At 71.6% G+C, this 13832-nt stretch overlaps 2 protein-coding genes across 2 annotated transcripts; one reads left to right on the top strand and one right to left on the bottom strand.

Moving 5' to 3' along the window:
• Positions 1 to 83: 83 nt before the first annotated feature.
• MEGF8 (multiple EGF like domains 8) lies at positions 84 to 6721 on the top strand. The gene is given in 16 exon segments (XM_055704867.1): positions 84 to 146; positions 148 to 338; positions 569 to 692; positions 1148 to 1358; positions 1619 to 1833; positions 2151 to 2355; positions 2787 to 2949; positions 3408 to 3600; positions 3883 to 3933; positions 3936 to 4055; positions 4180 to 4310; positions 4526 to 4652; positions 5133 to 5476; positions 5478 to 5593; positions 5596 to 5992; positions 5994 to 6721. Coding segments are annotated over 16 exon segments (2871 nt in total). The 3' UTR covers positions 6214 to 6721.
• An 81-nt stretch (positions 6722 to 6802) lies between these two features.
• Positions 6803 to 12970, bottom strand: LIPE (lipase E, hormone sensitive type). The gene is given in 14 exon segments (XM_055705997.1): positions 6803 to 8116; positions 8562 to 8809; positions 9128 to 9289; positions 9570 to 9797; positions 10222 to 10354; positions 10356 to 10496; positions 10498 to 10518; positions 10900 to 11085; positions 11472 to 11617; positions 11705 to 11738; positions 11740 to 11796; positions 12453 to 12662; positions 12664 to 12928; positions 12930 to 12970. Coding segments are annotated over 14 exon segments (2169 nt in total). The 3' UTR covers positions 6803 to 7819.
• Between the last annotated feature and the right edge of the window lie 862 nt (positions 12971 to 13832).

The following is a 13832-nucleotide window of genomic DNA, read 5'->3' on the forward strand; positions in this document are numbered from 1 at the left end:
GGACCTCCCCCATGTGCCTGGGACACCCCCCCCATGTGTGGGACCCCCGCGGGGCTGTGGGCTGGGACCCTCCGTGCCCCCCCATGACCCTCCCCCATCCCGCAGAGGCGGCGGTAGTGGGCGAGCCGATGAACCGCTCGGTGGCCCCACGCGGTGGCCGTGGCCAGGGGCCGCGTCTTCATCTCGGGGGGCTTCAACGGGGTGGCCCTGGGGCGAGTGGTGGCCCTGGGGCTACCGGCCGAGCCCTGCCTGGCGCTGGCCGCCCCCGCCTGCAACCGCTCGGGGGGGGCCTGCGCCTGGTGCCGGGGGGGCTGCCTGGGGGCCGAGGCGGCACAGCGGTGAGGAAGGACTGGGGGGGGGTGGGGGGGCATGGGTGGGGGTATGGGGGGTCGGGGGGTGAAGGGGGGGCACGGGGGTTTGGGGGGTGAGGGGGGAGTTGAGGGGCTTGGGGTGGGATGGGGCAGGGGGGTGGCGGGTGCTGGATGGTGGGCTGAGAGGGTCTGTGGGGCGGGCTGGGGGGGCTCTGGGGGGTGGGTGGGCGGGGTATGCTAATGGTATGCAAATGTAGATTGGGCTGCGCCCCTGGCCCCGCCTGCGCCCCCGCCCCACGCTCGGCCGATGAGTGTCGACGACTGCGGAGCTGCAGCGAGTGCCTGGCACGGCACCCCCGCGCGCTGCAGCTGGGGCACGCGGTGAGACACCCCTCCCCAGGGACCCCCCTCCCCAGGGACCTCCCCCTGCACCCCCCCAGGGACACCTCCCCATGGCCACCCCCCCCAGGGACACCTCCCCATGGCCACCCCCCCCCAGGGACCCCCCCAGGGACACCCCCCCCAGGGACTTCCCCCTGTACCCACCCAGGGACCCCTCCCCATGGCCACCCACCCCAGGGACCCCCCCAGGGACCCCACCCCAGGGCCACCCACCCAAGGGACCCCCCCTGGGATGCCTCTCATGTGATGCACCAACTGCTCCCAGGGACAAGGACTGGGACAGGGGAGACCCCCCTCACCTTGTGCCCCCCCCCCAGCCCCCCCACCCCTCCCATGGTACAGCAACTGCCCCCAGGGATGGGGGTGGGGACCAAACCAGGGGCAGGGACAGGGGTGGGGCCCATGGCCCCCCCCTCACCCCGTGCCCCCCCCAGGCCCCCCCCCCGTGCAAGTGGTGCACCAACTGCCCCGAGGGCGCGTGCATCGGGCGGGGGGGCAGCTGCCTGGCGGAGAACGACTGTCGCATCAACCAGCGTGAGATCTTTGCCGCCGCCAACTGCTCCGAGGCCGCGTGCGAGGCCTCCGACTGCCCCAAATGTGCAGCCGCCGGCAAGTGCATGTGGACGCGGCAGTTCAAGCGCACTGGTACGAGGGGGGGGCACTGGGAAGGGGACCGTGGGGCTGGGAGTGGGGCGTAGGGGGGTCTGGAGGTGGCCCCGTGGTCATGTCACGGTGTCGCGGTCAAGTGCGTGTGGATGCAGGGGGGTTCAAGCGCATCGGGGGGGTTGTGGGGCTGAGGTCAGGGGCCGTCCCACGCTGGGGGGCGTCCCTACCCCCCCTAGGCTGGCAGTGTGGGTGCCATGGGGCAGCAGTGGGTCGTGTCCCCCCCGCCCCGTGCCCCCCAGGTGAGACACGGCGAATCCTGAGCGTGCAGCCCACCTACGCCTGGGGCTGCTTCAGCCACTCGCTGCTCAACGTGTCCCCAATGCCCGTGGAGTCGTCACCACCGCTGCCCTGCCCCACCCCCTGCCACCAACTGGGGTCCTGCACCCCCTGCCTCGCTTCGCGGGGGGCCGATGGAGGGTGGCAGCGCTGTGTCTGGAGCATCAGCCTGCAGCAGGTGGGGGAGGGGCTTGGGGGAGGGGGGGCTGCGGGGGTGTGGGGAGGGCTGGGGGGTGTATGGGGGGCTAGGAGGTTGTGGGGGGGCACTGGGGGGTATATTGGGGGAGGGGGCTGGAGGGGCGGCTAGTGGGTGTTGGAGGGCGTGGGGAGTATATTGGGGGGGGCTGGGGGGTGTAGGGGGGGGCTGTGGGCTGTGAGGGGGGGTGCTGGGAGTCTTGGTACAGGGGCGTGGGGTGCCCCTGGGCTGTGGGTCAGGCTGGGGTGGGCTGTGTGGGGGTCACATTGTGTGTCTCACTCCCCCCGCCCCCCCCCCAGTGCATGAGCCCCAGCTTCGTGCCGCTGCGCTGTGCGGCGGGGGCCTGCGGGCGGCTGCTGCGGGACCCCGAGGGCTGCGCCCCTCCCTGCGCCGGTGCCCCCCAGTGCTCCCGCTGCCTCCAACTGCCCCGCTGCGGCTGGTGCGCCCGTGGCCCCGACGGCTCTGGCCGCTGCCTTGAGGGGGGGCTGCGCGGCCCCCGCCACGGTACAAGGGGTGGGGGTGGGGGGGATGGGGGGGCTTGGGGGGAGCCTGGGGCACTATGGGGGGCACTGGGGCAGCCTATGGGGGGCTGTGGGGCCCTATGGGGGTCTGTGGGGCACCATGGTGGATTCCGTGGGGTGCTGTGGGGCACTATGGGGGGCTGTGGGGCACCATGGTGGATTCCATGGGGTGCTGTGGGGCACTATGGGGGGCTGTGGGGCACCATGGTGGATTCCGTGGGGTGCTGTGGGGCACTATGGGGGGCTGTGGGCGCTATGAGGGGCAGTAGGGCAGTATGGGGTGCAGTATGGGGTGCCGTAGAAGCACTGTGGGTCTTATGGCATGCTATAGGGCTGCTGTGGGGGTCTGTGGGGCGCGGTGGTGTGTCCATGGGGTGCTGAGACCCCACCCTCCCCCCCCGCCCCGGTGCACAGGGCTGGCACAAGCATGTGGGGCGGGGGCCGTGTGGGCCTTCCTGGGCTGCCCCCCTGAGAACGAGTGTCTGAACGGGCACCACGACTGCAACGCGACACAGGACTGTCGCGACCTGCCCAGCGGCTACCGCTGTGCCTGCAAGAGCGGCTACACCCTTGACAAGTGAGTGTGCGAGGGCGTGCGACGGGCGTGCGAGGGCTGGCGGGTGTGACTCCCCCCGTTGTGTCCTCCGGCTCCGCTGTGCGTGCAAACGGGTGGTGGCACGTGCACGGCTGGGGGTGCACGAGGGTGTTGCACGAACGGCGCCTCCCTGCAGGAGGGAAGGGGTTGCGCGGAGGGGGGGCTGTGCTTGTGCGAGCAGGAAGGGGAGCGTGTGGGTGGGGGGTTTCATGCGGGAGGGGCCTTGTGCCTGGGTGGTGAGTGGCTTTGCACACACAAGAAGCCCTGTGCACCCTCGTGAGTGGGTTTGCACACCTGAGGGGCCCTGTGCACGTGGCGGGGGGGGGGGATTGCACGTGTGCCAGGGGCTTTGCACGCCTGGGAGCCCCCCCAGCCCGGCAGCGGGTGCCAGGGGCGCCCCCGGTGTGCCCCCCCTGCTCCCTGTGCGACCCCCCCTGCAGCAGCACGGGGCTGTGCCGGCCCGTGTGCGAGCAGGGCTGTGTGAACGGAACGTGCGTGGAGCCCAACCGCTGCCGCTGCCACTTCGGCTTTGTGGGGCACAACTGCTCTGTGCCCTGCGAGTGCAACGGGCACAGCCAGTGCCGCGGTCCCAGCGCCCGCCAGCACTGCCTGCAGTGCCTCAACAACACCCAGGTGCCAGGGGGCGGGCTGTGGGGCAGGCTGTGGGGCAGAGGGGGGCTTCGGGGAGGCTGTGGGGCTGGGGGTGGAGTGTGTGGGGGGCTGCTTGGGGCAGGGATGGAGGAGAGGAGCTGGGAGGGATGCAGGGGGCCGGGGCAGGCCGTGGGGCAGCCATGGGGCTGGGCGCTGACCCCTGGGCAGAGCCCACAGTGCGAGCAGTGCCATGGGGCAGGACATGGGGCAGCCGTGGGGCAGGACATGGTGTAGCCATGAGGCTCAGCTCTGACCCCCGTGCAGGGCCCGCAGTGCGAGCGCTGCCGGCCGCTGTTCGTGGGGCTCGGCGGCGGGCGGGGGGCTTGTGCCGCCCCTGCCGCAGCTTCTGCCGCCATCACGCCACCGTCTGCGTCACCCGCGAGGAGCTGGAGCGCGCCCGCCGTGACCCCGCGCGCTTCCCGCTGGAGCCCACCATGGTCAGTGGGGGGGGGGGGTCCTTGGGGTGCCCCATGGGCGGGGGCAGGGGGCCAGGGTGGGGGGTCCCCAGGGTGTCCCCCATCCCCCCCCATGCCATGTGACCCCCTCCCCGTGCCCCCCCAGATCCCCACGTGGGTGCCGGAGGGTCCCAGCGAGGCGGCTGCCGTCTGCGTCAACTGCCAGAACAACAGCGTGGGGGAGCGCTGCGAGGGCTGCCGCGCCGGCTTCTTCCTGCTGGATGGCACCTGCACCCGGTGGGGGGGGGTCCGGGGGGGGGGGGGCGGGGCTGGGGCCAGGGGAGGGGCCCCTTGTGCGAGGAGGGGCACCTCGTGCAAGGGGAGTCATGCCAAGGGGGGTGACTCCTGTGCAAAGGGAGGGTCCTTGTACAAGGGCAGTTGCCCTGGTGTGAGGGGGCCTCGTGCGAGGATGGTCCCCGTGCGAGGCCCCGTGCAAGCGCAGTGACACGCAGGTGCCAGTGCAACGGGCACGCGGACACGTGCAACGAGCTGGACGGGACAGGCTGCCCCTGCCAGAACAACACGGAGACGGGGCCCTGCCCCGGCGGCGCCGAGCGCAGGGACTGCTACAAGCTGCAGGTCAGTGACGCCGTGACACCCTGTCGCCTTGACACCTTGACACCCTGTCGCCCCGTCGCCCTGTCGCCCCGACACCCTGTCACCCTGACACCCTGTCAGCCCGACACCCTGTCACCACATCAACCTGATACCCCGTCAGTCTGTCACACCGTGGTACCCTGACACCCCGTCACCATGGGGCCGTGGCATCCTCTTGCCCTGTCACCGTGGCACCATGTTACTTCAGCGCTGCGCTACTGTGTCAAGGTGTCACAACATCCCTCTGCCACTGCAGTACCGTGTCACTATGTCACTGTAGCGCCACCACCCCCTCTGCCTCCTCCCGCCCCCGTGCCCCTAACGCCCCCCTGCCCCATCCCACCCCCTCCACCTCCCTCCAGTGCCCCTAACGCCCCCCCGCCCCCATCCCACCCCCTCTGCCTCCCCACCCAGTGCCCCTAACGCCCCCCCGCCCCCCCTGACTCTCTGCCCCCCCCCCAGTGTGCCAAGTGCCGCGACTCCTTCCACGGGCACCCGGTGGGGGGGCAGCAGTGCTACCGGCTGATGGCGGTGGAGCAGGAGTATTGCCTGGACCCCACCTCGCAGAGCAACTGCTTCCACCAGCCCCAGCTGCGCCACCTCCCCCCCGGCCGCACCGTCCTCTTCGGGGTCCAGCCCAAGTTCACCAACGTCGACATCCGCATCACCTTGGACGTCACCTTCGGCGGCGTCGACCTCTTCGTCTCCACCGCCTACGACACCTTCGCCATCGACCTGGAGCCCCGCACCGGCCGCCACTTGGTCCGCCTGCAGCCCCCCCAGGGCGCAGGGGTGCCAGGGGGAGCCCCCAACGCCACGCGGGCTGCGGGAGGAGCGTGCCAGGGGGCTCGTCACCTACCTGACGGTGCAGGAAGCGGCGGCGGCGTTGGTGGTCCGGGGGGTCCAGGACCGCCTGGTCCTCACTTACCCCACGCCCTGCACCCCCTCAAATCCAGCCGCTTCTACCTCTTGCTCTTAGGGGTGGGGGGGCCGGGGGGGGGTCCCTCTCAGGGGCTGCTGTTTTTCCGCCAGGATCAGGCCCACATCGACCTCTTCGTCTTCTTCTCCGTCTTCTTCTCCTGCTTCTTCCTCTTCCTGGCGCTGTGCGTGCTGCTCTGGAAGGCCAAGCAGGGGCTGGACGCCCGCCACGAGCAGCGCCGGCACCTGCAGGAGATGACCAAGATGGCCAGTCGCCCCTTCGCCAAGGTCACGGTCTGCTTCGAGCGGGGGGGGGGCCCCCCCGGACCCCCTCCTGCACCCCCACCCCCACACCCCCGCCGCCGAGCTGGACTTACCCCCCTTGCACCCCCCTCCCCGCCCAGGCGCGGGGCCAGTGACCCTGGAGCCCACCGAGGACGGGGTGGCAGCAGTGGCCACGCTGCTGCTGCAGCTGCCAGGGGGGGCACGGGGACCCCCCCACCGCGCCGCGCTGGCCTCAGCCCTGGTCACCCTGCGGCAGGGGCTGCATGAGTATGGGGGGGGGGCGGCCCCCCCTGCGCGCAAGGGGGGGCTGGCACAGGAGCTCACCTCCATGGCACTCTGAGGAGGGGGGTGGGGAGATGTGTGTGGGGGAGCGCCCCCGATTTGGGGGTGGGCCAGAAGGGACCCCTGGCTGACCTGTGGGGCGGTCACACCGCTGCACCCCAGTATGTGGGGGTCTGTGTCCTACTGCTGCACCCAGTATTTGGGGGAGGTCTCAGACACGAAAGGATGGGCGGGAAGCGCCCCTAAATTTGGGTGGGGGGGGCCACAGGGACCCCTGCCTGAGCTGGGGGGCGGTCCTGCTGCTGTGCCCCAGTATTTGAGGAGGGGAATGGGGGGGCCCACATGTGCCCCCCCCCCCAATTGGGAGTGCAGCACCTCCCGCCCACAGACAGATACCCACCCCACAGACTTGAGTGAGGGGGATGCACAGAGCCCCCTCTCCCACCCCCTCATCCCCAAGGACTTGGGGGGGGGGGGGGGGGGGGGGCAGCCGCAGAGCATTACCCAGCTTTTTTTTGGGGGGGGAAGGGTGTCCCCCCCCCCCTCCCCTCACAACACTAAACACTCTGGGCTTTTTTTTTTTTTTTTGGGGGGGGGGGTGTGTGCCCCACCACCGCTGTATTTATTGGGGGGGGGGGGGGGGGAGGTGTTCACTCCAGTGTTGGGGGAGGGGGTACCCGTCACACCCTGTTTTGTGCCCCCCCCCCCCCGTGTTAATAAACAGTGTTTGCCCTTCCCTGCCCACTGTGTGATCCTGAAATCGGGGGAGGCAAGAGGGGGAACACGCTGTGGTTTGGGCACCCCCACCCGCCATGGGGACCCCCCCCCCCATGGTGGGTGGTAGGTGTCAGGACCCCACCTCGCGCCCCGCAGGGCCGCTGGGGCGGCGTGCGACAGGTGGGACCCCGCTGAACCCCTGCCCGGGTAGGGTAGCCCCCCCCGCCTCTGCTGGCGTCCCGCAGCATGGGGGGGGCTGCGCCAGGGCGCCATGGGGGGGGGCACTAGCTGGGGGGAGACCCTGATGGGGGGTCGGGCCTCAGCAGTGCCGGGGGTCGCTGCGATCCCCCCACCATGGGTTGCAGAGGTGTCCTCGTGTGACCCTGACACCATCGACCCCCGACGGGGGGTCTCAGGGGCGACCGGGCTGTCCTCATGTGACCCCACCAGCATAGACCCCTGGTGGGGGGGGGTCCTGTGGATCCAGGCTGTCCTTAGGTGACCCCAGCATCACCGACCCCTGCTGGGGGGGATCCTGGGGGGCCAGGCTGTCCTTAGGTGACCCCAGCATCACCGACCCCTGCTGGGGGGATCCTGGGGGGCCAGGCTGTCCTTAGGTGACCCCACCAGCACTGACTGCTGCTGGGGGGTCTCAGAGGGGGCCAGGCTGTCCTTAGGTGACCCCACCAGCACCGACCCTCGCCTGGGGGTCTCTGAGGTGGCCAGGCTTGTCCCGGCGGAACCCCAACATCACTGACCCCCGGCGGGAGGAGTCCAGGGGGGTCAGGCTGTCCCGGCGAGGGGTCTCTGAGGGGATCAGGCTGTCGCGGCGGGACCCCAACATCACTGAGCCCCGGCGAGAGGTCTCCAAGGGGGTCAGGCTGTCCTTACGTGACCCCAACATCATGGACCCCCGGCGAGTGGTCTCCAAGGGGGTCAGGCTGTCCTTACGTAACCCCAACATCACGGACCCCCGGCGGGAGGGGTCCAGGGGGGCCAGGCTGTCCCGGCGTGCCCCCACCAGCAGCGACCCCCCGGCGGGGGGGCTCGGGGGGGGCCAGCACGCTGCGGATGAGGCGCGTGCAGAGCGCGGTGGCGCGTCGCGTCTCGGCGCTGAGGGGTCCCAGGCTGAGGAAGCCGTGGGGGAGGTCGGGGACCACCCGCAGTGTCACTGGCCGCCCCAGCCCCCGCAGCCGCCGTGCCAGCGCCACCGAGTCGTCCAGCATCGGGTCCAGCGCGCAGGCCTGGGGGGGGGGCACAGGGGTAGGGGTCAGGGGGGGTCGAGGGGCACGGAGGGGGGGTGTCAGTGGGGGCACAATGGGTCGGGGGAGCACGGGGAATAGGGGCACAAGGGGTCGTAGGGGCACAGGGGTCAGTGGGGTCACAAGAGGGGGGCAGGGGGGGCACAAAGGTTCAGGGGGGTAGCACGAGGCGGGGGGGAGGTGGAGGGCACGGGGATCGGGGGGGCACAAGGAGTTGGGGGGGGGGAGCACAGGGGTGGGGAATCCCGGGGTGTGGGGGTACCCCAGGGGTGTGTTTGCGCGCCCAGGGTTTCCCCGAGGGGGGTCTGGGGGTCCCGGGGGGGGTCCTGAAGGGGTGAGGGTCCCAGGGGGTCCTCGGGTGAGGATGGGGGCCTCGAGGGGGGGGGGAGGGTCCCCGAGGAGGGGGCGGGGGTCCGGCGGGTCTCACCACGAGGTGCAGGGGGGGCAGGGTGCACAGCAAGGGGTCGGGGGCCAGCAGGGGGGACACCAGGGGGTTGCGCGCCAGGGGGGAGGGGCGCTGCAGGAAGCGGGCGGGGGGGCCACGGCTGCGCAACGGCTGGAACGTGTCCGGGTCCTCCTGCGCCCCCTCCCCCGCCTCGGGGGGGTCCCTGCCCTCCGGGGGGGGGTTGTCCGGGGGCTGCTCCTCCCTTGCGCCCTCTGCCGTCAGCGCCGGCTCTGCAGGGGGGGTGAGAGACCACACCATCCCCCCCCAAACACCCCCAGACCCCCCATGTCCCCACCATCCCCCATGTCCCCCCACTGGCCTCCCCCACGTCCCCACCACTCCCCACCACCCCCATGTCGCCAACGCCCCCCCCCGCCCCCAATACCACCCTCCGTCCCCGGCCTCCCCCATGTCCCCAACGCTTCACCCTCCCCCCCCCCGTACCCCGCCCCCGCGTGGCCCCAACACCCCCCCCCCCCGCCCCCCCATATTCCCCTCATCCCCCAACACCGCCCCGTGCCCCGCCCCCGTGCCCACTCCCCCCGTACCGGGCCGGGGGGGGGGGCCCTGCAGGAGCCCCCCTAGCCAGGCGGCCGCCCCCTGCCGCAGGTCCCGCAGCAGCCGCAGGGGGCTCAGGGGCTCCGGGGGGGGAGGGGCGGTCTTCCCTTCCCCCTCCTCCTCCTTCTCCTCCTCCTCCTCCTCCTCCGTCCCTGGCGGGAGGCAGAGGGTCGCCAAACCGCCCGGGGCGGGAGGTCGGTACCCCAGCGGTGCCCCCCGCCCCTCCCCCCTCCCCCGTGTTTGTCCCCCAGCTCGCCCGGCCCCCCCCAGCCCCAACGTCCCCCATCTCCCCGCACCCCCCCCACCCCCCCCATCTCCCCCATGCCCCCCGTCCCCCCATCCTCCAATAGCCCTCCATCTGCCCCCGGCCCCCCCATCTCCCCAATGCGCCCCCATGCCCCCCGCCCCCCATCTACATCCCCCCCCCCCCACCTGCGTAGGCACCCAGGCAGGCACAGAGGACACTGAGCGGCAGCAGCGGGTCCAGCAGCGACAGCAGGCGCGATGGGGAGGGGGCGGCCTGCACCAGTGTCACCGGGTAGGCCACCACCAGCCCCTGGGGGGGGCGCACGCCCACCGCCCCCGCCCGCAGCGCCACCGCCAGGCACAGGTTTCCCCCCGCGCTGTCCCCCGCCAGGCACACGCGCTGCGCCGTCGAGCCTGGGGGGGGAACCGGGGGGGGGGGGGGGGGGGGAGGGTGAGCTCCTGCACGGGGGGACACAACCACGGGGCGGGGGGGGCACCCAGTGGGAGGGGATCAGCTCCGGGGGTTGTGTCACCCTGACTCGGGTCACCCCGGGGGGCGACACCCACAGTGGGTCAGCTCCGGGGGGGGGTGGGGGTGGGTGTCACCCTGACTCGGGTCACCCCGGGGGGGGGATGACCCCCACAGTGGGTCAGCTCCGGGGGGGTGGGGGGGGGGGTGTCACCCTGACTCAGGTCACCCGGGGAGGGGGATGACCCCCACAGTGGGGCAGCTCCAGGGGGGGTGTCATCCCGAGAGAGGTCACCCCACCAAGACCCCACACACACACGGGGTGCGCCCCCCAAGGTCTGCCCCCCCCCCTTCAGGCGCCCCCCTCACCCAGCAGGTGACAGTGGCGCAGGGCCCAGCAGTAGGCATAGAAGCATTCCTCCAGCGCCCGGGGGAAGGGGGCTTCGGGGGCCAGGGCGTAGTCCACCGAGAGGATGGGGACCCCCAGATCGCGCGCCCACCCCCCGCAGGTAAGGCTCGTGCGAGCGCGAGGTCTGTGCCACAAACCCCCCCCCATGGAAATGCACCAGCAGGGCGGGGGAGGGGGGCAGGGGGGGCCCCCGCCACCAGCGTAAGGGTCCCAGTGACCCCTCGGCGCGGGTCAGGGGCGGTGAGAGCTGGACTGTCCTGGGGGGGTGAATGGGTTGTGAGACCTCCCCCCCGCAACGTGTGCACACACATGCACTCAGGGACCCCCAGTGCCCTGCCCCAAAACTGGCCCACAGACCCCCAGTACCCCTCCCCCAAAATAGACTCCAGACCCCCAGTACCCCTCTCCCAAAACAGACCCCACCCCATGGACCCCCAGTGCCCTCCAGACAGACCCTGCCCCACAGATCCTCTCCACAGCAGGGACCCCCGGTCTCCTCCCTCAACCCTGCCCCATGGACACCCAGTGCCCCCCCCAAAACTGCCCCACAGACCCCCAGTACCCCCGCCCCAGCCAGCCTGGCCCCCCCTCACCCAGTGCCCCCACCCCCGGCCACCCCCTCCCCGTGCCGCCCGCACCTGCCCCTCACGCAGCTGGTACGACAGCAGTCTCATGTGCACGGGCCCGGGCCCCGTGTGTGCCACCGGGGGGGCGATGGTGACCGTGACCTTGGGGTCCGCCTCCAGCGGCAGCTCCAGCGGCTCAGGGGGCACAGTCAGCGCCCGGCACACCCCCACCTGCGCCGCCGCCATGCTGGCCACCGACTGGGGGGGCAAGGGGGGTGGTCAGGGGGCTGGGACACACCGAGCGGATTGGGTGGGGGGCTGGGACCCCACCAAGGGGTTGAGGGTATGTGTGTCTGTGACCACCCATGGGGGTTTCGGCAGGGTCTGGGACTCCCCTGGGGGCTGGGGGAAGGGTGTGTGGGGGGGATCTGGGGCAGTGGGATCCCCCTGGGGGCCGTGGGAGATCTGGGGGGGGATGTGGGGGGTCGGGGGGGTGGGACCACCCCTGAGGGTCAGGGTGGGGGGTGTGTAGGGGTATCTGGGGGGGTGGGACCCCCACGGGTGCTGGGGTGGGGTCGGGGGGGGTTGGGGGTGTGTCTCTGGGGGGGGTCGGGGGGGGTCTGGCCTCCCCCCCCCCTGCTGACCGCCAGCAGCTCGCTCTCGGTCAGGTTCCAGAAGCGCTTCCAGAACTGCACATCCAGGTTCTGCGTCACCCGCTCAAACTCGGCCCCCCGCAGCTCGGGGTCCAGTGCGAACTTCCCACTGGTGAACAGCGACCCAGCCGCCCCCCCTGGGGGAACGAGGGGGTGAGGGTGGGGCACCGGGACCTCCCCCCCCTCCCCCCTCCCTCCCCAGCCCCAGGACCCCCACCACTCACCCAGCCCTGTCTCGTTGCGCCGGTAGCTCTCCCCCATAGGAGACGAGGCCAATGGCGATGGTCTGCAGGAGGGGGCGGATGGAGGGGGCGAACTGCGGGGGCATGAGGGGGCACACGGGGCTCAGCCAGGGTCACCCAATGCTGCCCCGTCCCCTGCAAACACGCAGCTCTGCAGGAGCTCGTCCCTGTGCAACACGTCCCCATGCCCCCGTGCCCTGCAGACCCCAAGTGACCTTGTCCTCACGTCACTCACAAGCTCGTCCTCGTGCAACACACTCCCTGCAACCCCCCCCGCCCCGTGCAATGTGTTCCTGTGCAACGTGTCCTTGTGCAATGCATCCCCATGACCTCGTCCCCTGCAAACCCCATACCCCATGCAACGCATCCCCATGCAACGTGTCGTTGTGCAACACAGCCCTATGGCCTCGTCTCCTGCAACCCCCACGTGCCCATGCAACGTGTCCCTGTGCAACACATCCCCGTGCAACGTGTCCCTGTGCAACACATCCCTGTGCAACGTGTCCCCATGACCTCGTCCCCCACAAACCCCACGTCCCTGTGCAACATCCCTGTGCAACACATCCTTGTGCAACACATCCCTGTGACCTCGTCCCCTGCAAACCCCATGTCCCTGTGCAACGTCCCCGTGCAAAACGTCCTCATGCAATGCACCCCCATGACCTTGTCCCTTGCAAACCCTGGGACCCCCGTGCGACACGCCCCCATGCAACGCGCCCCCCAGCCCCACCTGGAAGCCGAGGCAGCGGCCGTAGAAGCAGGCATTGTGCATGGTGCTGTATTCGCGCAGCACCAGCTGCGCCAGCCCGTCGCCCTCGGGCGGGAAGAGGCAGCCGGGCCGGTTGCGCGCCAGCAGGCGCTGGGCCAGGCCGAGCAGGGCGCGAAGCTGTGCCAGTGCCGCGCCATACGCCTCCAGCTCCGCTGCGTTGTGCGCGGCGCGCGGCGCGGAAGAAGAGGCTGCGGCGCTGTGCAGCCACGCAGCGGCTCTTGTGCAGGGCATGCGCCAGGCAGCAGCGGGCCGTTTGCACCAGGCTGCGGTAGCCGTTGCCTGGCGTCGCCTCGTCCAGGTCAAAGAGGTGGCAGAGCCGTGCCACATGCCGCAGCGCCGGCTCCAGCCGCGCCGCATGGTCTCGCAGAGCCGTGAAGGCGTCGGCCAAGCGCCGCCCGCCCGCGCCCCCACGCTGCTGGAAGAAGGTGGCGTTGTCCCGCCAGCGCTGCCAGCGCCTGGAACAGCGGCCGCGAGTCCATGCTGCTGGGGGAGGGCACGGGGGGGGTGTCAGGGGGGTTTATGGAACTGGGGAACCCCACCCCCCCGGTGACCCCACCCCCTCAACTGTCACCCACCTCCCACCCACCCACTCGGCTACCACCCACCTCCCACCCCCAGGAGGGAGGGGCTGGGGAGGGGTGGGGGTAGAGAGGGTTTGGGGGGCTCAGGGGGGGTTATATGGGGGGGTCAGGGGGGTTATGGAGCTGGGGGGACCCACCCACCCCCGAGGGGGGAGGGGCTGGGGGTGGGGAGGGTAGGAGGGGTTGGGGGTAAGAGGGGGTTATGGGGGGGGTAGCAGGGGTTGTGGTGGGTCGGGGGGGTTATGAGGGGGGTAGGAGGGGTGATGGGGGGGTCAGGGAGGGTTACAGTGGGGTGAGAGCTGGGGTGGGGGGCTAGGAGAGGTTATGAGGGAAGGAGGGTCAGTTATAGGGGGCTGATGCAGCCGGGTGGGGCTTAGTGACAGTTATGGAGGGCAAGGGTCACTTATGGAGGTGAGGTGGTGGGGCAGGGGGGGCCAGGAGGGGTGGGGGGGCAGGGGGATTTGGGGGGGCAGGGTCAGTTAAGGGGCTGAGGGAGCAGGGCAGGGGGGGTGGGGCAGGGCGTGTTACAGGGGGCGAGGGTCAGCTATGGGGCTGATGCGGGGGCGGGGGGGAGCGCGATGAGGGAGGCGGGGGGCGCCGGAAGGGCAAAGGTGCTGGATGTGCCAAGTGGGGCAGAAGGGAGGGACTGGGGGGCGCCGCCCCTCCCCCCCCAGCGGCTCCTCAGGGGGGTCCCAGGGGGCATCTGGGGCCGTGTTGAGCAAGGCGGCGGGGCGGGGGGAGGGGCCGGGACAGTGGGGCA

Source organism: Falco cherrug, chromosome 3 (genome assembly GCF_023634085.1).
Source record: "Falco cherrug isolate bFalChe1 chromosome 3, bFalChe1.pri, whole genome shotgun sequence".
Classification (NCBI taxonomy): domain Eukaryota; kingdom Metazoa; phylum Chordata; class Aves; order Falconiformes; family Falconidae; genus Falco; species Falco cherrug.